This window comes from Haliotis rufescens, unplaced genomic scaffold (assembly GCF_023055435.1).
Source record: "Haliotis rufescens isolate VD_foot unplaced genomic scaffold, xgHalRufe1.0.p SCAF_6, whole genome shotgun sequence".
Taxonomy (NCBI): domain Eukaryota; kingdom Metazoa; phylum Mollusca; class Gastropoda; order Lepetellida; family Haliotidae; genus Haliotis; species Haliotis rufescens.
The window spans coordinates 26,340,450-26,367,358 of NW_025964334.1; the positions used below are offsets into that span (position 1 = coordinate 26,340,450).

Sequence of the window (26,909 nt, forward strand, 5' to 3'; positions counted from 1 at the left end):
TGACGGACAATATAATTTACATGCTCGGTAAAAGTGAGGACGGGCATCAATGGGAGTTTCCGTGCTTTGTTCAGGTGAACAATTGACTTGTCCTTGCATGTGTTTGTGACGGGTGCCACTTGTGTGGCAGGATACGCTCACCTTTTCCCGATGGATGGCCTGAACCAATTCGGATTTTAATCCCACATCAGTCTGTACACCGTGATATAACTGAAATACTGAAATACTGTACAGTTTAAAATGGTGTTTAATGCGATTACCGTAGTGTGTTACTGCAACTGTTCAAATGTTGTGCAAGGCTGTTATGTAATATGTAAAAGAAAGCATATTCAATTATCCAATTGATTTGAATAGTGCGTCAGTGTATTTTATTAACGCCCCAAACCGTAATTTAAACACATATAATAACAGATCATATACACGCATGGTGCCTTGACTTACTGCTAACTTTAATAGGCCATCCCGGAATAAAATAGTCCCCCCCCCCCCCCCCCCCCCCCCCATGTTTTAGTATGTTTACAAGAAATATATTCCAAACAATACCCTCATTAGATGAGAATTACCTCACTAAATCAATTACAATGACAGAGCGTCGTAATACATTTACATCAAGTACAAAACGTCAAAATGGCCGACACGACACGACACGTGTCGGGAGATATTTCCGAAGTTGTTAATTAACCTGTGGCTATTTCAAGCCTTTGTCATCACTGATCAATTGGCCGATCGTTGAAAGGTGATTGTAAAGATGTGTCAAGTAGATACTAAGGTAAATTAATAGATTGCTGTAGATTGTCACTACGATAGTTTGGATGTTTTTTTCGTTGTTTTTTTCTCTGGGATGGGTTGTAGCGAGGGTATCCTTAAACGGGCATGCAACCACGCTTCTGTATGAATTCGTACCAGGGAATCCCAAGGGTTTTCCCCAGGAATGTGGAAGTAGTCAGTGTTTACGCCATTTCAAGAATACAGTCACGTGAAGAACGTCTTGTGACCGACCTCTCGTCCTAGCCGTATATCTTGTAAACTTCACATTAAGAAAATAGTTATTATTATAACCAAATGAAACACAACTCATTATTCGATAGGGGTAACTGTTCATAGCCGAGGGATATGTTACAAAAATAAACTTGGTAACATTGTTTGGTTTGACTTCTTGGCGCGTGCCTGAATGCCATTAACATGTTACATATCCTAAAACTGGCGTATCAGCAAATCTCGCTGCACTTCGCGCGACAGATACTAGAGCAAGGCATGCCAGAAATACGAAACCTAAAGCTTTCGAAAGGAAGCCTTAGGAATCACGTGCGTCGGGGGACCAGCGCCAGCTGATTGGCCATTAACAGGTGTACAAGGCGGAGCAAAAAGCATCGTTTTTCCGTCCATTTTACGCTTGAAAAACTCGACCCTTTTCTGCACACTTTCTAGACGCTCACCAATTAATCAATTTTAATGAATTTTTAGTCGTTTTTCCGTCCAATGACCATATACGGAAAAAACCCGACGTTTTCGTGTTTGCAGTGTCGGGACGCTTCCTGAACAATATCTGATTGTTTGTGAATTTCCCGCCACGAATCGCAGGATCTTGATCAGACCTTTGACAATTTTTAATCGGGAACGGTCCTATTAAGGACGGCAGTAAAAATCCTGAATGTGTGACTGAGCCCTTACTGTGCGTGTCTGCACGCGCGCGCGTGTGTGTGTGTGCGCGCGCGTGCGTGTGTGTGCGTACGTGCGTGCGCCTCTGTGTGTGTGTGGGGGGGATACCCCACTCAGACTCGAACCAACCAGTCCTTGTTCTATCCCCCCAATGCCGAGCGCCATGCTGGGAAACAACACATACGTCGTTTGATATGACGTTGCCGGGGATCGAACCACCGACCCTCCGCTCTCCGTGCAGACGCTCTATCCACTAGACCACGGACGCGGTCTAGTTTTATCACAACATTATAGAAATTTACAATGACACGTATATGTCATATCCAGTTTGTTTTATCAATATAAGGAAGTTTATTCTCGGTTCGCTTTGCGCCAAAATTTTAATTAAGTGGGGCATTTCGTAGTTATTCCGCTCATCATTAGTTCCGTGTAACTACTCTCAGATCCCATCATAGTCACATGTAACAGGAAATAACTGATTATTACTTCCTTAACGGGAGATGTGTCGGAAGTATGACAATGGATGCACTCCATCCCTCGGTCATGGGGGTCTAAAGCCCCTATCTCACATACACGATTTAAGAAATTGCGAACACGATTTAAGAAAAGTTGAAAAATCGTGTTGATTCGTGCTCGACCTTGTGGTTTATGCAAATTTCTTAATCAAACACGACCCTCATACGACCAAAAACGACCCTCATACGACCAAAACCGACCCACATACGACCTTCATACGACTGAACACGACACGCATAATCGTGTTGTATCGTATGAATATCTTATGACGGTCGTATGAGTGTCGTGTTCAGTCGTATGAAGGTCGTATGAGGGTCGTTTTTGGTCGTTTGAGGGTCTTGTTTGGTTACGAAATTTACATAAACCACAAGGCCGAGCACGAATCAACACGATGTTTCAACTTTTCTTAATGGTGTGCGCAATTTTTAAATCTTGTATGTGAGATAGGGGCTTAACACGATTTAAGCCGAGCTGTGACATCCATAAGACCGCGCGCGACCGACCACGACTTGAACACGCATTGGTGCGCGACCTTCATACGTTCTAACACGATTTAAGGTGGAGATTGCATTCGGGTTCAGATTCCTGAATGTGAGATAGGGGCTTTAATCTTCCACTTAACATAGCACTACGCATAAATATTTATTCTGACATTTCAGCACCTTTCGTCAAACAGCTGCTTCGTCCCAATATGGTAAAGTACACGTTTGTTCGCACTGCCTGTTTATGCAGTAGGCATGGCCATAGGTTGTGATTATTTCAATCTTTGAACGAAAATACTCAAAATAAGACTGATAGATTTTTGTGTATTTGTCATTTATACATTCCGATACCGTTTGAGACAGACAACAGACGAGAAAGACAAAGGTGAGTGCAATCTGGATGACGAAATGGATTCTAGTTTTAGAACCGCTTGTTGTTTAGAATAGGTAAAGCCACTGTGCGTGTTGATGAGGGACAACAGTAGCAGGCATCAGGGGGTCAAATCAATTCTTTTTTCGCTTTGACCGCCTCCGTGGTCTAGTGGTAGAGCGTCCGCCCGGAGAGCGGAAGGTCCAGGGTTCGATCCCGGGCCGCGTCATACAAAAAGACGTTAAAAGATTGTATTTGTTGTTACCCTGTCTGGCGCTCGGCATTAAGGGGCTAAAACAAGGACTGGTCGGCTCGGAGTCAGTATACTGTGTCTGAGTGGGGTATTCATGTTAAACTGCGGCATGGTATCTCAGTGAGCTAGCACTATAAATCGGCTTCAGTCCGGACTAGTACAAGCAGCCACACAAACACATACACGTGCATGCACGTCGCTATATAAGTGCAATAATCTTGGACGCGACGTTAAACCCAATTTAACCTCACCTTTTTTCGCTTTACACTTCCACAGAACTTTCATATATATCATTGACAGTATGATTTAGTAATGTCAATAATGTTCTTTATATTCATAAATGTTTTTTCCTTTAAACACAATAATCTCATACAACACATTAAACATTGGCCACACGTGAAACTAAAGTCCAAATAGGTGAAATACCGAATTGGCATATTCCATTGGTCCTTTATATTAGTAGGGAGACTATACAAAGCTATATAGAATCTCTGATATTAACCTTTTCACGTTGAAGGAGATGTTCTAATTCTCGACACAAGAGCCTTTTTGGCAGAATCTGGTTGATGGTGATTTCAGTGTAGCGTTGTTCTTTAAGGAAAGTTGATGAGTTTGAAGTGGGTTGAGGGGTGACGTACACTCTTATTTATCTTGGGGGGGGGGGGGGGGGGGGGGGGGGGCCACGGCCCAGTCGTCTAAGGCGCCGCGATTCGCTGTGCAGAGTTGCGTCCCTTGGGCACGCCAGAAACCTATGATTGTGGGTTCGAATCCCGGTTCGCCCCGATTATGTTTCTAAGTTTGTCAGCACCATACCCGTGCTCGTGGGTTTCACCGAAGTGGTAAACGTGAATATAGTTTGTACGCTTTGTATATGCAAACGCTCCATGTAAACAATCTGTATCATTCCGTGACTGCTGTATATTTGAACAAGGGAGATAGTTCTATGGATATACAACTTCTTTATTGCAATGACGTCGACGCGTCGGTGTGGCTTACTATATAAATTTGACTGCGTTCTCGAATTCGAGATACAAATACATAGCGCTATCTCGAATTAGAATTATATAGAATTATATACCATTATCTAGAAGTTAGGCATTGCCACATTAACGGCTTGGGAAGTGCACATTGGGCATTTCACATAGTTGTGAGCAATTCTCCTTCATACAGGTTATGGAATCCGGAAAGATCACTTGCAACATTGTCTGACGTAGTTTCCACTGAAGCAATGAGCATTAAGCGTAAAACTATGGAATACTGTAAGGGACATTCTCGCGATCTCGCATTCTCGCGATCTCGACCTTTGGGAACACGAGATCGCGAGAATGTCCCATACAAAACAAATATATGTACCTGACATTTTTCGTAAAAAGTATAATTCCAGTTCGTGTAAATACCAAGACTAGGTGCAACTCAGTCAGCAAAACTATGGAATACTGTAAGGGACATTCTCGCGATCTCGCATTCTCGCGATCTCGACCTTTGAAACACGAGATCGCGAGAATGTCCCATACAAAACAAATATATGTACCTGACGTTTTTCGTAAAATGTATAATTCCAGTTCGTGTAAATACCAAGACTAGGTGCAACTCAGTCAGCTGTTGTTATTCCTACACATAATACACCTGTACATTGGTCACATTCTTTATTGATAACTACATTTCAGTTAGTCATCGCATACACCTGATGTATTTGTTAGATTGGCATTCTAGAAAATGGTGAGTAAGTAAGAAAACGTACAACTTTAGGGATAACAACTTCTGGTTTATTGTATATAGCGACGTTTCGATGTAGATTATGGTATCCTAGAGTTGTACGTTTTCATACCTGTTGTATTCTTAATTTATCGTATATGAAATCGTATAACTATGGATCTATAATATTCAGTCTGTTACTTGATCTGTGTTGCTGACTGTTCATGCCTCGTTATCTCGAATGTTCGGATATCTCGAAGTTACAACACGGTTCCGCTAAGTTCGAGATACCAGGGTCCAATCTCAATAAAAAGATTAGTTCTCATAACTAAACCGCTAAACAAAGCTCAGATGACACAACTTCCGGTCACGTCAGAATGACCTTTCGCAAACTTTGACCACCCAATGAAATAACTAACAAGAAGTCGATATAAGCCAATCAAAAGCAGTTTTCTCGAGCTTTACGACAAAGTTCCAAACTGATGACGTACATTCCAGACCGCACTTTGAAAATATGTTGGCATAGTTCTCTATTCAAAATTTGAAAACTACAAAAGAACATTCTGTAATATGGAATAGATGGCTGAGAATGTAGAAATGGCAGTACTTCTCACGGGCTGGTCTGTTCAAATATTTATCCCACTGAAACGAGAGATAGACGGAAGCAGTCGTACAGTCGTAACTGTCGTTCAGAATACCTCGTGTTAACCTTTACGAGGTTGCATGATTGGAAAACACATTCTGACTCACTTTCCTGATCTGATAAGCGACGCTCATTTTGGTCGGATGAAAGGTCGTTCTGGCGTGCCTTGTAATGGGATGTCCTCCGACGTTTATTTAGTGGTAGCGAGAACTAAGATCTGATTTTAATGAGATTGACCAGGGTCCGACTGTACTACTTTTGTGTATCTTGCACATAGCTTATGTGCACGTCCCGCCAAGTTCATACTGAAACACAGAAGCATCCATTTGATCTTCGAATTAACTGTTGACACGTTGTCCAAACAGGGAGCAGAACACTTTGTTTCAGTTCAGTTTTAACATGATTATTCACAAAAAGTGACTGGGAATGGGTGCAAGTTCTCCAATTTACGGCGCCTTCTCTCACATATTTACACTATTGATAGACAATTTGTACTATACACGGACGGTACATTAGGGAAGACAAGATTAGGAACGGTAAGTGAACGGTTAGAACAATGTAGTACACATAAATCTGAATATAAATGATTTTGTATATTATGTTTTTATATTATGTGTATATCCATTTCCATGTCAAATTGAGATAGGTTGGTGTATTTTCGACTATACTGCGTATATTTCTAAGTAAAGTGTCTTTTTTAATGGAGTAATGTGGGGGGCATTCTCACGATCTCGTATTCTCGCGATCTCGACCTTTGGAAACGAGCTATATATGCCCCAAACACGAGAATGCGTGATCGCGAGATCGCCAAAATCTCGCGTTCGCGCGATCTCGACCTTTGGAAACGAGCTATATATGCCCAAAACACGAGATGTTCTGTTGTACTTCTACGCCGTGATATAATACTATTCAAACCTAAAACGCCGCACACAGCGAGCCTGTAAATAATCGAGTCTGGACCAGGCAATCCAGGCATTGTTTCAGTCTTATCCTGAAGTGTGCACACCATGCTGAATAGCTACAGGATGTTGTCATCAGTCGCTTCGCGAGCCCCCGTACAGATACAATATATTGTATTGTCACGACTAATTTTTCAATCAAACTATGACCATCAAGAAGTGAGTGAGTATGGTTTTACGCCGCTTTTAGCAATATTCCAGCAATATCACGGCGGGGGACACATCAGAAATGGACTTCACACATTGTACGCATGTCAGGATTAGAACCCGGCTCTTTGGCGTGACGAGAGAACGCTTTAACCACTAGGCTACCCGATCATCAAGGAACAAGCAAGGTGAGGGATGGGGTGCAACATCGCGTTCAAGATTAGTTCATTTATACAGTGACGTACATGCATATGTGCGTGGCTGCCTGTACTAGTCCGGACTAATTTTATAGTTCTAGCCAAGTGAGATATCATGCTGCAGTTAAACATGGATAGAGACTCAGTATACTGACCCCAAACCGACCAGTCCTGGTTTTATTCCTTAAAGCCGAGCGCCAGGCAGGGTAACAACACGTACCATCATTTAGTGTCGTTTCGTATGACGCGGCCAGGGATCGAACCACTGATCTCCGGGCAGGCGCTGTATCCACAAGACCACGGAGGCGGTCTGGTACAAGCGTACTCTGACTCAGACTCAGAGCGTATACTCAACAAACTAATAACGATGCATGAACACTCGATACAATAGTTATTAAAAATGTTAAATGGTGCCGAATTTTAGAATCGTGAAGCACATATGTTGAGGTAGTAATAAATATTCTTCTTAAAGTGTGGTACAGTTAGTTAAGTTGATACTGTATAATAGTAGAGTCAACACCGCCCCCGCCCCTCCACACCCACACTTCCCTCTACCCCCGAAAAAAGGACAAAATAAATAGAAAATGAAACCCCTCACACGTCACAGACAAATCAAACTGTCATACTTTAAATATTGTCAAAAACGATTATGTCTCTATATACACGTCTCAATCTACTTACGCGTCTCTACTTCTTAAAGTTTGGTACAGTAAATAAAGTTGAAACTGTATAATACTAGAGTAACCCCCCCCCCCCCCCCCCCCCCCCCTTAGCCACCATCACCCCACTCCACCCCCACACACTCTGCCCCTGCCCCCTGCCCTACCGTATACTGAATGGCCCGGTGGTGAGCTGACACCGATGCTACAGTTAAACATTTTAACTTTACATGAATAAATACGGTAATTAAATTGATGAGCGGTAGCCCTTGGTTCAGGTTTTATTTGCCTGGTGCCGGGAGAGCCAAATCTCGTGTTAATGAACCGTGTCTGAGCCCTTACTGGTCCCAGGAACACCAAGAGGAGTTGTCCTCCTAAATATCAAATTTGGTGCTCCCGGGCCGACGCCGATGCAACACATGTCGCTGTGTCTGGCAAGTATGCCAAACGTCAAGTTGTGTGTCAGGAGACGTACAAATAATGTTTAGGTTACGAAAACATTTACAGTGTCAGCAACACCGCTGTCAAATAGTCTGTGTCATCAGTATGTTGTAGTTGACTGGCTGTAGTATCAGTTAACATAGACTAGGGACAAAAGTAGACATGAACTGGAAAGGACAAATTAGCTGACACGATATGTGTTGACGAATACGCTCATCAGAAGGTCCATCGGAACGGAGCTCCCTCCCAGCACGTGACACCTTCGTTACCCTCTCGGTAACATCCACACTCCGGCGCAGTGATGACTCAACATAACACCACTGCCACAGGCTAATTTGCATATCACGTGACTGGGCTTTTCTCTTGTTTGTAAACAAACGCGCTTTTTCAGAAATCAGTATAGAATATATATGACAATATATACATCAAAGTGACCGTATCGCTAGCTCTCCGTTTGGCTTCGATGACAGCACGTGGAGCCGTACAACCAATGTAAACAAAGGATAACTACGCAAAAACAAGTAGATTTTCACGTATTAGGATACGTTCTTAATTAACCGTAACCATTCTTTGACATTTGTTTATGAAAATGTGTAGACTTGTCAAACATGAAACGGACGAAAAGCATATTCAATATCTTGAATGGACTGTGAAAGATGTGACCAGAGACCATATAATAGATCTATATGGTCTCTGATGTGACGAATGGTCACATGGCGCTGGTCTGTGGCAGAGGTACTATGCTGGCTTGCTTGCCGGCCGCATGGAACTCTGGGTAGGAGAGTGGGTAACATCGCTACCACCAGTGTGGGCGCGGCCATTACGAGAATCTTGAAATTTGCCCGCTAACCCAAAATGTAGCAATGTTTATAGATGTGTTTATGTCTTTGGTAATGTCATCATTGAGAATATTGAAAAGGTTTACGACTGACCATATTTTCCAGATGAATTTAACTTCTTGTTTGTTTGATCAAATTGGTTCGAGATTGCAGACGAACGGAAAATCACCGTAATCCCCCCTTACATTCTTTCTATACCAATTACATGATAGTTGGAATGAAATTGCAATTCAAATTGACAAACACAGAAAATAATTTAGGTAGCGTAAGTGTATTCGGCGTCACGGCAGTCGTCGCTTGTTTGTAAACATAACGGCCCGTCGGTTGCGAGTTCAACTACAAGCATTGATGTGGTCACCAATCACAGTGGGGAGCTTTGACTGGTGGCAGCGATAGTACAGAGAGCTCAGCGAATGGGATATCGCTGTGAGGAGCTTGTCTGAACGCGTGAATACCTCACAACGTCGTCTTTTGACGTCATACAGGAAAATCTATTTCCTTCATTTATGGCAAGTTAGTTTTCGAATCGAATGTATAACGTTCTACATAAGCATAAAATCCATTTGATATATATTTATGTTGTTTAGATATTAGGCCGTATTTTGTTCGCTCAATTTCCGTAAAGCTGTTAAATATAATAACGTCGCACAAATTTGGCGAAACTTGATGTGTTTTTTGACATTAAACAAAATCTCGGACAGCACTTAGCAGTGTATGTTTTTCAAACCAGTTTAATATTTTACACCCTCAGATGGAAAATCTCATATTCTACATCTCTGGGTAGTTTATAGTCACAGGTAGACTCAGTGCCGCGCGACCGCAATTCTCGCACAGCGTTATATTTTCAACACTTATAAATATGTACATCAGAGAAATAAGCTATTTTCATCCAGGCATCGTGTGTTGTGTTTCCGCTGATGGTTAGGTCACGAATATAATACAATCTCCGCGGCATTTAAAAACAACAACATAAGTTCTAGTAAATACAGCTATTGATTTCAACCACCAATTTTTTGTCCCAATATATCCACAAAAAAAGCAATACAAGAAATATATAATTGTATCCGGATAGAAAAAATAATTATGTCTCGAACAAGAACAAAAATACCCCTCCCCGAAAATAGCAAATTGCCGGCCACTTTTACCGAGACCGCAGATTGGGTCATAGCGACCCGGGCCGCACTCTCCTTCCCAGGTTCTGCCGCAGGCCAGCGCCATGTGACGATTCGTCACATCTTACAAAGTCCATTCACGATATTGCATGTATATATATATATATATAAACTGGTCCCACTGTTGGTACGCGACGCTTAGTGCCATTGGTTTAGGTAGACAGAAACCCAGTCCACATTCCAAGGTTGCCCGAGGCGGTACCGTAATAAGCTTGGCCCCGTCTCTAATATCACAATATAGCTTGGCGCAAGTTGACGACGCGCATAGGGAGCCGGGAACCAGCTTAGTACCGTAAATGAACAATTGGAATTTGCTAAGCGACGTTGTGACGTCATGTTCTTCACAATAATGACGTCATTCCATGTTAAAATGGTGGAAATCGTGGTATTGGATGTTTTACGCCCGAGAAACATGACCCGAACAAGGTGACATCTTTAATGTAAGTAATTGGTATGGACTCCGAACACATTTGACTTATTATTTGCCGTCTAAGGCGCCGCGATTCGCTGTGCAGAGTTGCGTCCCTTGGGCATGCCAGAAACCTATGATTGTGGGTTCGAATCCCGGTTCGCCCCGATAATGTTTCTAGGTTCTGCAGGGGCCTTTCCCCCTAATTTAACCCTCTGGATGCCACAGGGACGTCGACATATATGTCCCTCCTCTACAACCCTCCCTTTGAAGTCGAAAAAAATTCAAAATACATCATGCACGCTAATACACTTTACAGTTTTGAATAAGGTGGGAGATTCCCTGTTCTGTGATATCATCCACTGGCAGTTTAGGCCAAGAAAAGGTACTAAAAATGACCTCTGAAAATTAGGTACTTCGTAAATGTGGCCATTTTTTACACATTACTAAATCACCGCTCATCGCGTTATTTACAGCATGTTTTGAAATCTAATTTTCGGATATTTACTCCGAGAAATGAATTTCAAAAATAGCATATTAGTGATCACGGGTATCTGTCCTTAATGAAATCACCAAGGGTCATCCCCAAACGTCTCCGATAACCCTAGAATCGTTTGGAATGTTTTGGAAAATACGCAAACACGAACGCCGAAGTGAACTTTCCGCCATATTGGATGGTGTTTACAAAATCACGTTTCAGGTACACCGGTTATGAGGCGGCTGTAACATAACGTATATTTCAAACTTAGCTGCGATACACACATCCTTGAATTCCTCATACATTTTAGAATCAAATGACCAGTGGTCTTTATCACCAATACGAAGTGGCTGGATGAAATCAAGCAAAATAAGTTAGGTGTGAAAACGAACGCTGTGCTCGAAAAACTGCACTTGTTTGAAATGTAAACAAAGCAAAATACAGATTTTACACAGTGTAGCATTTTCTCCTATTTTGAGCTATCCATTCGTCTATTCGTTCAATATATTGGCTTAACATTTTCAGAATATGCATGGGAAGAGAATCTTAGGAAGAATTAGGGAATTTGAAATAGATACATTGCAATGATTTGATATTTTCAACAGAAATTGTCAAAATTACCGCCCTGTGTGACGCCATGACTGACGCAAAATCACGCACAACGACAACGGTATTTATCGGAATTTCTGACTATTTCGGTTTGTTTCAATGAAAATTATAACAACAAATAACAGTACATAGATTGTCAGAATGTTTCTGATTACTTATATGTCACATTTATGTATATACGATCCCTGAATCAACGAATGTCCCCTCGTAAAATCCCGCGTACTGTTGACAGTGAACACGCCATTTGGTAAAAGTCGGTCATAAGTAGTGATGTCATACGTCAACATTGTTGTACATATTTGGTAATTTCTTTGAGGTGAAGGTCAAGGAATGAGAGTGCACACGATCATTGTACCATGCTGTTTACAGTTTCAGTTATGCTGTAGATTTTTCATATCTTTTATACATTTTTTCACACAATTATTTTCCCTTTGGACATTTGTCAATTTTCAAAATGATATCATACGTAAATATGTATGAACGAACCTTTGATAATCTCCTGTTTGTTTGAACATTGTTTACATAACAATTGATAGGTTTTTAGTGTCGAATACGATATTTCTTTCCTTTGGACAAGTGTTACAAGATGAAGTGTAAATGTAACTGCAGCATGTACGTATTTCTTGGGATGTGCAATAGTCAATATTATAAGTTCATATTAGCAAGATGTCCATGAATAGCCGTTTCATTTTATTTTATAACTAAGACTGAATGTATTACTTTCCCACAATGGATAATATTTTTATCTGAAAGAATTGTCTTGGTCTTGGAATTGTTTTTTATGTCGTTTGAACAGTGATATCTAACGATTCGCCAGGTGCGCGTTAGTCACAAACAATTTACGAATTATTCCTCTCGTTTTGCATTATATAATCAATGGGTTCATTCTTCTTTTTCAATAATGTGATCACAGGATATTAAACTGTTTACTTTATTTCTCCAGGTTGGTTCAACCTTATACAATTATCCTGATAATTCTATACCAATGGAGCTTTCTTCGCATCTTTTATTGAGTAATTCTGAGACGATATTAAGAGAAATTATAACATAATAATAAACAAATAATTGTCCAATATTGAATATAATTTTGGTTGTTTTGAAATATTCTTTTGGGTATTTTATTACGTACATTGATGCTAAACAGATGCGTGTCTTGTCCAATAAAGTTACACGATAAACTATCCAATTGTTTACATATTCAAGACATTATTTACTTGGTGAAAGCAGTAATTTTATGTGTGTCGAAAAAGCGTCAAATTCCGTTTTACACAGCGAGATTTTCCATACCATGAACCAAAATTATGGGAGATACATATTAATCAAAATACCATTGTCATCTTTCTCCGACGTTATCGAACACATACAATCAGCCATGACGTCAAAAGGAATGGTGTTATTTTGGGGGTATTTCATTACATTTCATGATAAGGCTAGTGCTCCATTAATAATGGTGCAACATTAGTCAAATTACACTTACACATTGAGGAGAATGTTGGAATCTAAGGACTAAGTTATAGGTTAGATAGAGCCATCCATTTCTCCATTACCTATTTTATATGAAGTACGATTTCATCATTTCTAATGGGTTTTTTAAATAACTAAACGAATACAGTTTCAATATGGCTATTTGTGTTGGAATAGTTTGGTTCCTCGTGAACGAAACACCGCGAAAATATATTGTCCTTACCCACAGTTAATTCTCACGAATTGACCCGAGTTACAATAAACTAGTGCTATGCATAGCGGAGTTATGCCCCCTTTTCTTTGTACGCGTGTAACCTCTCTGTCGCCTTTTGACGTCATGGAGAAAAATCAGTTTTCGTCATTTACGGCATGCTATTTTTGGCATTGAATGTATGTCGTTATATATACGCATATAACTCCATTTGATATATAGTTATGTCGTTCAGATATTAGGCAGTACTTTTATCGGTGTACGATAAAAAGCGGAGAAATTTACTGTTTTTCAACGCAGAATAAATTCTCGGACAACACTTAGAAGTGTATTTTATTTAAACCGGTTTAATATTTGCAGTTAACATTACACCATCAAATAGGAAATTTAATATTCTCCACCTCTGCGTAATTTTATAGCCAGAGGTATATCCAATGCCGCATGAGTGCAATTCTCGCACAACCTTCACTTTTCCGATCTTAGGAAAATGTGCGTCAGAAAAAAAACTCGGCATCCAGAGGGTTAAAGCAGTTGCATTTCGCCGAAATATGTCCGAATTGTTACCTTGTTTCATTTGTGTAATGGGATGTCCTTAGATCTTGGTTTGGCGGTAGCACTAACACCTGATTTGATTAAGATTATACTGACTCATATATGTACAAAGTTATGTTAAGAAATATTGAACGGTCTTTGCGTTATGCTTTAGATACAAACCCCATTCTCATTTGAACCTAAGCCCAATGTGTTCTCTTGGAAAACGGAAATAATTCACTAGTTCATGGTGAGACGGATATCTGGTCAAAGTTTGTTCAAGAATTAGTGAACGGTCTTTGAGTTATGATCCGGGAGGCAAACTTGACGGTAGGACAGCACTCGTTCCTTTATATATGTAATAAATCATGTCAAGGTTATTAAATAACCATATAAAATATACCATGTACAGAATACTTTCAAGACAAGTTTGCACATGACTCAATCGTCGCTGTAAAGGCAGTGTAGAGTTATTCTCATATTATAATACTAACGCTTCTTTCAATATCCTCACGCGGCATCATGCATGCGAGTTTTATATAATCAATTTAAATTTAAAAATCAATTCTGGTCGCCAAACAATACGAAGTAGACAAAATAAAAATGATAGCAACAATTTGTACCAAAATCAAGGTTGTTAAAAAACGGTTAAATTCGCGTGTTGGTCTTTATAATTACCTCCATCTAATATAAAGAATAAAGAGAGAAATAAGAGGCACACATTTAATTCAAAGGAATGTATGCGAGTAAGTGAGACAATATTAAATGCAATGTTTCGATGTTAGCCATTAGTCCGAAGCCCGAGTCTAGTACAACATCCCGTTAGCCATTAGTGCGAAGCCGGAGTCTAGTACAACATCCCGTTAGCTATTTGTCCGAAGCCCGAGTCTAGTACAACATCCCGTTAGCTATTTGTCCGAAGCCCGAGTATAATACAACATCCCGTTAGCTATTTGTCCGAAGCCCGAGTCTAGTACAACATCCCGTTAGCTATTTGTCCGAAGCCCGAGTCTAGTACAACATCCCGTTAGCCATTAGTGCGAAGCCGGAGTCTAGTACAACATCCCGTTAGCTATTTGTCCGAAGCCCGAGTCTAGTACAACATCCCGTTAGCTATTTGTCCGAAGCCCGAGTCTAGTACAACATCCCGTTAGCTATTTGTCCGAAGCCCGAGTCTAATACAACATCCCGTTAGCTATTTGTCCGAAGCCCGAGTCTACTACAACATCCCGTTAGCTATCAGTCCGAAGCCCGAGTCTAGACTAATAGCCTGTTAGCTCCAAGACGGAAGCACGAGTCTTGTACAACCGCTTGTTAGCCCGAGTCTACTAGGACAGCCTGTAAGTTACCAGGCCAAACATCGAGTCTAGTACAACAACCTGTTAGCCACTAGAGTCCGAGTCTAGTACCACAGCTTGTTAGCTACCAGTCCAAAACTCGTGTTTAGTACAACATCCTGTTAGCCATTAGTCCGAAGCCCGAGTCTAGGACAACAGCCTTTTCACCCGTGAAGATCCTGGTTAAAATAGGTCTTCAGCAACCCATGCATGCCATAAAAGGCGACGATGCTCGCCCTAAGAAGCGAATAGTGAGTGAGTGAGTATGGTTTTACGCCGCTTTTAGCAATATTCCAGCAATATCACGGCGGGGGACACCAGAAATGGGCTTCACACATTGTATCCATGGCGGGAATCGAACCCGGGTCTTCGGTGTGACGAGCGAACGCTTTAACCACTAGGCTACCCGACCGCCCTAAGAAGCGAATAACGGGGTCGGGTGGTCAGGCTCGCTGACTTGGTTGATGCATGTCATCGTATCCCAATAACGTGGATAGATGCTCATGATGTCAATCACTGGATGTATGGTCCAGACTCGATTATTTACAGACCGCCGTCATTTAGCTGGAATATTGCTGAGTGCGGCGTTAAACAACTAATAACAAACAAACAATTAATTTAATAAATATTTTCTTTCTTTTCGTCCAGTCCGACGACAGCCTGTCTCCGCCGACGTCCTACATGGCTGCCACACCCGCTCCTCACCCTCGCCAGGACGACGTCGTCACCACCCTCGCCCTCAAGCGCCGTGTTTACACAAGGCTGGAGATTGATGAAGCCTACAAAGACGAGACTCCTCCCTGGAGCCTTAGTGGCTACTTCAAGTCGGCGTGCAGATGCTCCAGAGAAACAGTCATCGCCGGCCTCCTCAGCATCTTCCCCATCCTCAACGTCGTCAGGAGTTATCAACTACGTCAGTACATCCTCGGCGACTTCTTGTCAGGTCTATCCGCTGCCTTCCTACATCTACCACAAGGCCTGGGGTTCGGACTACTTGCCTCCTTGGCCCCCGTCAACGGCCTTTATGCTACCTTCTTCCCAATCGTCCTATATACGCTGTTCGGAACTTCTCAGCATGTGAGCATGGGAACAAATGCAGTAATTGCTCTCATGACGGCTAATATCGTTGAACGGGAAGGGGGCCTGTTTACGGCATCGTTTAGTAATGTGACCATTACTGATGAAGAGGTTCTGAACCATAAAGTGGGCGTGGCAATGGCGGTGGCCTTCTTCAGCGGACTGGTACTGTTACTGATGGGAGCTTTGCGGCTTGGCTTTCTTACCATGTATCTATCTGTGTCGTTTGTTGGTGGATTCACCACTGCATCCGCGGTTCACATCGCCACAAGTCAAATCAGCAAGATGCTCAATATCAAGGTAAAGGCGTACTCTGGAGCAGGAAAGATCATCCTTACGTATGTTGGCATCTTCACCAACATCGCAGACACCAACGTAGCTGACATCGTCATAGCCCTCATCTGTGTTGCAATTCTTCTGGCAGTCAAAATAGGCATCAATGAACGATTCGCGAGTAGAATGAAGATTCCCATTCCAATCGATCTAATTGTGGTTGTCCTGGGGACATTTATATCCCATTTCGCAGAACTGAAGCGACACTTCAACATAGCGATTGTGGGTGACGTACCTAATGGGCTACCTGTGCCCTCGCTGCCGCATTTCGAAAGCATTCCAAGGATAGCAACTGAGGGGTTCGTCATTGCAATCATAATATTTGCCATGACGATATCAATGGCAAAGCTGATGGCACGACAGCATGACTACGAGCTTGACTACAACCAAGAACTGATCGCCTACGGCATGAGTAACTTCATCTCCTCTTTCTTCCACTGTTTCCCCTCCTGCACTGCCCCTCCCAGAACAATGATCCTCAGCTCCTTAGGATCCAGGACAACCCTAAACGGAATCCCGTCAGCAATCTTCATCCTCATCGTCATACTGGCTGCTGGTCAGTTGTTTGTCTCCCTACCTATCGCTGTCTTAGCTGCTATGATTGTCGTTGCAATGAAGAATCTCCTGCTACAGATACGGCAGCTTCCAGGATTGTGGCGGGCAAGCAAGGCCGACTTCACCATCTGGATCTTTACCTTCCTAGTCGGGGTGCTAGTAGATTTGGACTTCGCAATCATCGTCGGCGTAGGTATATCCATCTTCACCGTTATCGTTCACACGCAGCTCACCACGGGGTCTATCACGGGGGTCTCAACAAAAGAGGACGTGATGCTGACAGAAGGAACCCGGGACGGAACAAGAACGATTCCTGGCATCTCCGTGTTCTTCTTTAATTCCATTTTGTATTTCGCCAACGCGGAGAAATTCAAGAAAGAGATATTCCTGAAGGTGTTCAACCCTGCTACACGGGAAAACATCAAGAGAGACATCATTGCAAAAGAAGCTGGGGAAGGCGTAACAAGTAATGGCAATAATGGCAAAGAGGTCGACCATGACGATGTCGTGGCTGTCATGTCGGATGACTCCCTCGTCCACAGCATCATCATTGACTGCTCCGCCATGTCCTTCATTGACATCGGTGGGGTCAATGTCCTCAAGGTAGTGGTGTCCAAGTACGGAAAGGTAGATACCAAGGTGTACCTAGCCTGTGTAGGGAAGTATATGTGGAAAACTCTCCACAGAGCTGGCTTCTTTGACACCTTCCCAACGGAACATGTCTTCTTTGACGTATGGGATGCTGTGACCGCTCTTCAAAAGAAAGGAATGGAACGACCCACATCTGAACTCTTGACGTGTGTGGATCCTTCGTCGAGACCTTTCTTGGATTGTAGATTTTGAGATGTTACGTACGCTTTTCACTGACACAGTTCCATGCGATATAGTGCTTTGATTAGTAGAGCCGTAAACGAGGTTTTCTAAGAAGAGGTGCTGTCTCGATCCGATGGAGAAATTCCGTCGATTAGTGCAGAAAGATGCTCAACCATGCTTTTCTGGTAATTTAAATCTAGGAGTGTGGTCAAAGGCATTTATTAGTTCCCTGAGGAATATAGACCTCTCGGACACATACGAAATTGTGTACGGCAAGCTCGCATATTCAGGATGAACTTTCTTGTGTATGATTCTGTGCATTTATGAGCGTGTGTTTGTTGTGACGTTGATGACAACAGTCAACATTAACGACTTTTCAAGGGCCGGTTCCAGGAAACGGTCTTAGCGATTGGTATTAAGTATTGGTGTTGAAGTTATGACAGTGGTAGAGCAAAAATCATTTTGTGGAACTGGTGTCAGTTCGTAACTCATACCTTAACGTAAGTCGCTTTGTGGAATGGGGCCCTGGTCCCAGTACTGTTATTAATCAAAGATGACCCGTTAAAGATGCCTGGTTAACAGAAAGTATTACATTTCATATTATATTATTATATATTTCAATGGAAAATTTGAATTAAATTTAAATTGCATATGAAAAATCTAAACAATATCTAATTCAGTTAGTACACTGAAATTAACGAAAACCGAGGGATTTTTTTATTCATATGGTATATAGTTTATACTTATAATTTTTATAAGGAAGAATACAAGAAATAAAAACATTAAAAAAGAATATATTTGTGTGGGTGTTTAACCAGTATGTCAACTTGGTTAACCTTGACCTCGTTCATCGGGACACCTTTAAGACTAGAAAATAGAAACCTGCAGTAATTCAACATAAGGTACACTCTCATTAAATCATTAAAGGGCGCTTGGGTTCAACATGTCAGCTCTCAAAACAATTCGGCTTCATTTCTTTGCCACCTCGATTCGGAAATGTTCATTTTAACACAGGAAAACCACAAAATTATAAATAATCTTTCGAACTCCAGTTTAGTTGTAGATGAATGGCGCTCAGAAACGACAGGGTTTATAAAGATCGATATCCACAACGATAAATTGGCGCAGCCTAAACTATTTACCTTCGGAACTGGCCAGTCAGTTCGTTTTCGAGATAGAGCAATCAAATATGCAGGTCGGAATGCTTCGACCACTCGTACAGAGAAATAAGAAGCCTCGAAGAAAATTGACCAGACGCGACCTCCAATGGAGATTCCGAAACAGAGAGGTATCGTATCGGAGTAAAAGGTCCGACACTTTTAAAATGATTGTTCCATCGTCGGGTGTTAGCGACACAAAAAAGAAAAAAGTGATCACTGCATACAGAACAGAACAGTCTGCCCATTCTCTTTCTAAAACGTTCATCGACCGTCTGAATTCATGTAGCCTCTCGAACAGGTCTTTAGCAAACCACGCTTGCCATACGAGGCGACTAACTTGATCGGGTGGTCAGACTCGCTTACTTAGCTGATGCGTACCATCGCATCCCAATTGCGTAGATCGGTGCTCACGATGTCAATCACTGGATTGTCTGGTCCACATTCTATTATCTACAGACCGCCGCCATAAAGCTGGAATATTGCTGAATCACGCGAGCACATTGATTAAAAACATGTAAAGGTTCGGAAAATATCTGTTGACAACGAGTTGGCGGTGCACATGCTTTGCAAATCCTGCAATCGACCGAAATCTGCACGACAGTTTACGAACCGGATTTCAATTTCGTTGCACGCTTTTGATTGGACAATGCATAGACTCGTTAGTCCAGCCATAATATCACCCTAGTTCGGCAAGGGTGGAAACTGAACTTTTATAGTCAGTTAACTCTCTTGCCTCGGGAAGATGCCCCGACCCCACCCCAAAAGCTTTCAAAATTAACTGAAACGGACATAAAATATTCACAAAATTATTTTCTTAAATCACAGAATGTTACTTAATTATTAATTGTTTTGATTGTTTAACGTCGCTTTAAGCAAAGTATCAGCTATATGATGGTGGCCTGTAATTAATCAACGTTACGACCATACAATCCAGTGACTCATATGATGATCAACGATTCCCACCGTTGGAGCACGTCCACATGTTATGAACCAAGTCATCGAGCCAAAGTGCCCAAGGGACGCAACTCTGCATAGCGAATTGCGGCGCCAAAATACGACTGGGCCACCAGTGCAATATAAAGATACACAAAGGATGAAGTTAATGGCAAACCTCTGGCTTGTGCAAATGATAATGCCATGAACCTCCGCTGAAGGATATTTTTACAAGCACTACAATAATCTAAACATAAAGATGGTCTTTTCAAACCTCCTATGACGCCACTCATAACGCCACACTCAGCAATATTCCAGCTATATGACGGTGGTCTGTACATAATCGAGTCTGGACCAGACAATCCAGTGATTGGCATCATGAGCATCTATCCATGCAACTGGGATACGATGACATGCATCACCAAAGTCAGCGAGCCTGGCCACCCTATCATAGTCGCCTCTTACGACAATCATAGTCGCCTTTTACGTCAAGAATGGGTAGACCTATTCTACCCCGGATCTTCACGGGTATATTCATCTTTGCATAACTGCTTATTGGTTTGTTTTTACTTTCTTTGACAGCTATCATTTCAATTTTCAATGTGTTCTTGAATCATAACTTTTAAATTTAATTTAATTTATATTGTGTTTCTGTTGTTCCATCATTCCATTTGTAATTATTTTCCGTTAAACTTTGGATATTCATTCTTGGTATGAGTTTTTTTTCTTTTTTCCTTTTCAAGCGCAGGGTTTAAATTTGGATCAATGTAACTCATTTACAAAAGGAAAAAAATCCGTAATTCAGCTCGTCTGAAGTTAACAGACGTACTGATACTATTGGGGCGGTCGGGTAGCCTAGTGGTTAAAGCGTTCGCTTCCCGGGTTCGATTCCCGAAATGGGTACAATGTGTGAAGCCCATTACTGGTGTCCTCCGTCGTGATATTGCTGGAATATTGCTAAAAGCGACGTAACACCATACTCACTCACTCACTCACTCACTGATACTATGATGCGCACGTAAAATGGCCTGTACCGCGTGTCCTTCTCGATCTCGTCAGCAGTCTTCATAAAATGACTATACGGACGATCAAATTATCATTATCTTTTGTTTTGTACAAAAATGAAAGATAATTATATTATCTCTTGGCAGATGTCTTCCTCGGGGCTAATCTGACGGGGAGACGCTTGCGGTACTGAGGCCCAATTCTGAGGACAGACACTTTGTCTCGAACTAACCTCTGACATTAAAGCATACGGCACTGGGGACCTTCCCTGTCCCACACTAACCTCTAGGGTATAGCTTAGCGAACTGGGGACCTACCATGCCCCACACTAACCTCTGGGGTATAGCTTAGCGAACTCTGGACCTATCCTGCCCCACACTAACCTCTGGGGTATAGCTTAGCGAACTGGGGACCTATCCTCTTCCCGCTCTAACCTCTGGGGTATAGCTTAGCGAACTGGGGACCTATCCTGCCCCACACTAACCTCTAGGATATAGCTTAGGGAACAGGGGACCAACCCTGCCCAACACTAACCTCTGGGGTATAGCTTAGCGAACTGGGGACCTACCCTGCCCCACACTAACCTCTGGGGTATAGCTTAGCGAACTGGGGACCTATCCTGCCCCACACTAACCTCCGGGATATAGCTTAGCGAACTGGGGACCTACCCTGCCCCACACTAACCTCTTGGGTATAGCTTAGCAAACTGGGGACCTACCCTGCCCCACAATAACTTCTGGGGTATAGCTTAGCGAACTGGGGACCTACCCTGCCCCACACTAACCTCTGGGGTATAGCTTAGCGAACTAGGGACCTATCCTGCCCCACACTAACCTCCGGGATATAGCTTAGCGAACTGGGGACCTACCCTGCCCCACACTTACCTCCGGGATATAGCTTAGCGAACTGGGGACCTATCCTGCCCCACACTAACCTCCGGGATATAGCTTAGCGAACTGGGGACCTACCCTGCCCCACACTAACCTCCGGGATATAGCTTAGCGAACTGGGGACCTACCCTGCCCCACACTAACCTCTGGGGTATAGCTTAGCGAACTGGGGACCTACCCTGCCCCACAATAACTTCTGGGGTATAGCTTAGTGAACTTGGGACCTACCCTGCTCCGCTCTAACCTCTAGGATATAGCTTAGCGAGCTGGGGACCTACCCTGCCCGCTCTAACCTCTCGGGTATAGCTTACCGAACTGGGGACCTACCCTGCCCCACACTAACCTCTGGGATATAGCTTAGTGAACTGGGGACCTTTCCTGCCCCACACTTGGCACAACCTTGGCGTAGTGGGGACTGGTCGGCTCGAAGTCCGTATATGTCTCAGAGTGGGGTATCCATGTTTAACTGTGGCATGTTATCTCAGTGGCCTAGCACTATAAAGCCGGCATTCGTCCAGACTGGTAAAATCAGCCAAACATACGCACGCTAGCACGCGTGCACTTCGAAATACATATGCCCCCAAATGTTCTCCTGATATTGAGAAGTTCAACACTACAATCTTTTTTGGGGTTGGAACCTCTGAAACTTATCTAAACAGATATATGAAACAACAGGAGTAGCACCACATTTCAAGTTGACACGAAGGACATTTCATAGAAAGTAATCGCTTACCCTGAGAAACTTGAAGACGATCGGTAGAACAACTTAGAAAATAAGATAGAAATGAAATCTTGATCAAGGATCTCGAATGTATTCTGGACAGATAAGAGTCCTATACAAGGAAACACAATAAATTATTTCTTTTATCCTAGGTGACGGTAAAGAAACCCTTCACCGTGAACACACTTTACATATTCACAACTCAGGATATTCAGCGTGACACGATACAAATGAAATAACTCTCAGATGCAGAGTGAGTGAGTGAACTTGCTTCGAACAGTATTTCAGTCATATCACAGTTAAATCCCGAAGTGATACAGTGACGTTATCTCTTTTGTGAAACGCGCGAGCACGGGTATGGTACCGACAAACCGAAAACAAAACCAGTGCAAACCAGGAGTCGAACCCACGATCATTGGTTTCAGGCACGTCTAAATTTTGAATACTTTTGCACATCGAATTGCGGCGCCTTGAATTCACAATAAGATTCGAATGACGCGACAGATGACGTTCGTATGATGAAAACAAGATTGTGGTGCGAGTGAAGTGATATTGTAACATAAAAGTAGGTATGTTCCCTGATTTGATTGGTTAAAAAGTGTTGTCGAATGAGCATAACATCGCTGAATTTTTGGGGTCTCATCACCGTGTATGTATACATTAATTAATGGAACTATTTTTGAAATCATCAACATGGAGGAACAGATGGAAATTTACCCTGACTTCCACATCGGAGATTTCGATGAAATATTGAGTGAATGGGGCGACGTGACATTTTCTGAGATGATTCAAGAATTTGAAGGTAAATGAAATTTACCTTTTTCCATTAATTACAAAATCATAATCATAATTAATGTAATTTTCTTGGGCTTGGCCAAAGGAAAAAACAAAACAAAATCAATTTTTAACAGAGTAAAAAACATTTATTGCAACTCTATAATAGTTATGACTTTCATACACCCACCTAATTTTGTTCTTATTATAACCCACAACAGCTGTTGAAGCTCGAAACCGTTCTGAGATGGCCCCTGAACTAGGAAATACAGCCAGCGTTTCCGTAGAGCCCAAAGTTCAAGCGTCCAGTCACCGCTTCGCCTCCCTTGATGAAAAAGCAGTACAGGACATCGTGGATGGGAACCTCTCCAAATCTACTGGGAGTTAAAATATTTCGACGTAAGCCATTGAAACATAAAAGAATACATAAACACATACCAAAATTTCCTACGCAGATTCGATCAACATCAGCGAGAGTTACCTCCCTTACACCATTGCCATAATAGCAATGTAAAGCGTGACCAATGTGTCATCGCAAAAATTGGCAATAATATAACGAGATTGACCAAAATCTTAACATAAATTAAATATTTCGTTTTGTAAGATTTGAGATATGTTATACTAAATGGATATACGGAAATTTCATTTAAACACGACACCGTAATAATAACGAATTACTCCCACTTACCGTCACATTTGTACCCTGAACAAGGCAATCTTTTGCCATACACAGGCACATCAGGGGACCGCCATTTGAGCGCAGCATAAACATTATCCAAGACCGGGAATTTCACACTGCAAACTGCCGTCACTTTGCTGTCAAACGCAGGTATTGAAAATCGCGAGATTTGCAGAATTACCGGCCACAAAACCGATGAATCGTTGAAGTCGTATTCCATTGACTCGAGCTCGTCTCAAAAACGACATTATTCGAACATTTTTCAGGGACAGCAGCAGCTCGCTAACGAACGTAATTTGGTACCTGTCAAAGATACCAATATCCTGCCACTGTCCACTGCTCCCGTGAATAATTTCCAGGTTAATTCTTCTGCTAATTTCCACGGTCTCTCTCACATATGTTATTCCACTGTAACAGTAAACAACTTTTTCAATCCCAGCTAAGCTACATGTCTGAAATTTCGCACATGTTTGACGTCTCTTGTCACCACCTCAGTTTCAGGCGAGTTGACACTATCATGTACAGGGGCCAAACAGTATGTACATCTTTTCTAATTTTGATTATTTGTATTTCATAGATACGCATAACTACAAATTACAAGTAAGATGGGGAACTGTGATAAAGAATTGAATTTGTGATATTTCCTGTTGTTTGTTTATTTTCTGAGAAATGGGCTTGAACATGTGACCACCCCTTTCGTAAAATGGATCCTCATTATTGGAGTACCTCGAAACCATTGATCGGTTTCGCGGCACCCCATATCATGCATCTTTTCGAAGGTGAGCACGAGGAGACGTATTACTAACGACAGTCTTGTTGTGTCATGCGCTCAGTAAATTAGTTCCTCCAAAATATCGATTTAAATTAACGTTCATGTTACAATGTCGATAAGTATTTCGTTTTGTAATTTTTTCATTTGAACACTCCGCCTTACGGCGTCGTGTTCAAATGAAATTTCCGTACATCCATTCAGCATAACATCACGCAAATCTTACAAAACGAAATATTTATCTCCTAATTAGCACTAGTGCACGTAGGATTTTTATGATCACGGTTATTTCTAATCCTATGTGTGATAAATCAGCTATGACGTCGTTTCTGGTGTGACGTCATTCCGACCTCACGTCACAATAAGATTCGAATGACGTCAACAATGCCGCCCGGATGACGGAAACAATACACTGTTGTCTCGTGACGTGATATGACCACATATGATTTTATGAACCCCGATATGTTTGCCCTCGAAGGTAATACAAAATATCATAAGGGTAACGCTATTTTTCAGGCCATTATCATTTACAGATGCCCGAGGTCTTCCATTAACTGCCCGACAAAGGAGGGCGGTTGAAAAGATCGAGATTTAATGGCCTGAAAATAGCGTTACCGTTATTATAGCTAAAATGGGTGGAATTTGCTATAAGATAAAAAGAAATAGATGTGATGACGCGAGTGTGTTTGGGGATGGTAGATATCCTGCCTTAGGAATAAACATTGTATTTAGCGAGCCTTGGCGAGCTAAATACATAGAGTTTATTCCTAATACAGGCAATCCATCAAAGGGAAGCTACTCTAACCCTTGTCTATGAGACGTCACGGCCACGGTCGGACGTTGTTGACAGTCGGTCTGTTCTGTCATAACGTTAAGAAGTGTAGTCAGATGTACACACAGCGACAAAACGTAACAAGGTAACAATTCAAACATATTTCGGCCAAATCCAACTATTTTAATTTGTGGAGACGGTTTCAAGCCGCAGAGGTCTACAAGCACGGATATGGATGGCTACTGATCCCGCTTGGCTAGGCCTCGTGCCCTCGCAAAATTGTTTCGAAATTTATATTGCCAAAACTTATGAAATGCCTTAGCTACGTCACAGTTAGACACTGTGATTTTCAGTATATTAGACTGTTCTTTTGATAATGATAGCAATTATCCCTGTAGTTTATCCAGATTCCCGATGGTTAATTCTGACTCGATCGCCGAATGACAAGGGCGACGCCATGTTTGTTTATAAACAGTGAAAGTAGTCCTACTTGACCTTTGATATTTTCATCTCTATCCGCATATGACCCCAACGGATATCGTTTTTATCCGTTGGCTTTATCCTGCCGAGAAACCAACCCATTATATGATAAATAGAGATTACTACACGAGTGTCTGTCAGACAGCACTGATCACGAGTGCAGTAATCTGTTTCTTACACACCTAAAAATCGCAACTTTTTAACATCGAACCGATGAATTTTGTCTATTCTCATGATTGCAGTAGCGCATTAATACATAACACCACTGTCATAAGTGACGTCATCTTATGTACGGCTTACTACTCAAAAATAATGTGACCCTACACAAAAAGGTTTATGTCATATCTGTGGATTATCAAGGCGATGATGAAAATGCAAACTAGACAAAAACAAAGAACACGCTGGGTGCTAAGTTGAAAGTTTACACCTCAAAGAAATTACCAAATATGTACAACAATGTTTACTTCCGTATGACATCACTACCGGTGACCGACTTTTACAAAATGGCGTGTTCGCTGACAACAGAACGCGGGATTTCCAGTGGAGGATTTACGTTGATTGAGGGATCGTATACACATAAATGTGTCACGTGAGTAATCAGAAACATTCTGACAATGTGCCTACTCTTATTTGTTTACCATGTTTTCCAATGTAACAAAGAGAATTAGTCAGAAATGTAGATAACTACCGTCATCGTTATGCGTGATTTAGCGTCAGTCATGGCGTCACACAGGACGGACACTTTTACGGTTTCTGTTGAATTTACCACATCATTGTAATGTATATATGTGTAATTCCATAATTAGTGCAACGATACTCTTCCCATGAATATTCTCAAAAGCGTGATCGAGCGTATGTATGCAACAATTAGACGAAA

The 26,909-nt window shown here is 41.9% G+C and overlaps 1 protein-coding gene across 2 annotated transcripts in view; it reads left to right on the forward strand.

Moving 5' to 3' along the window:
- The window catches only part of LOC124126093 (pendrin-like), a 39,713-nt gene extending 21,219 nt beyond the window's left edge, over window positions 1–18,494 (forward strand). Inside the window, exons 1-2 of one of the 2 annotated variants that reach the window (XM_046489517.2) lie at window positions 10,324–10,472; window positions 15,720–18,494. In XM_046489517.2, coding sequence (XP_046345473.2) covers window positions 15,753–17,879 — 2,127 coding nt within the window. In that variant the 5' untranslated portion in view covers window positions 10,324–10,472; window positions 15,720–15,752 and the 3' untranslated portion in view covers window positions 17,880–18,494. Of the gene's footprint in view, window positions 1–10,323; window positions 10,473–15,719 lie in introns of those variants that run through there. The other variant, XM_046489516.2, reaches the window with a different exon arrangement.
- Window positions 18,495–26,909: the final 8,415 nt, after the last annotated feature.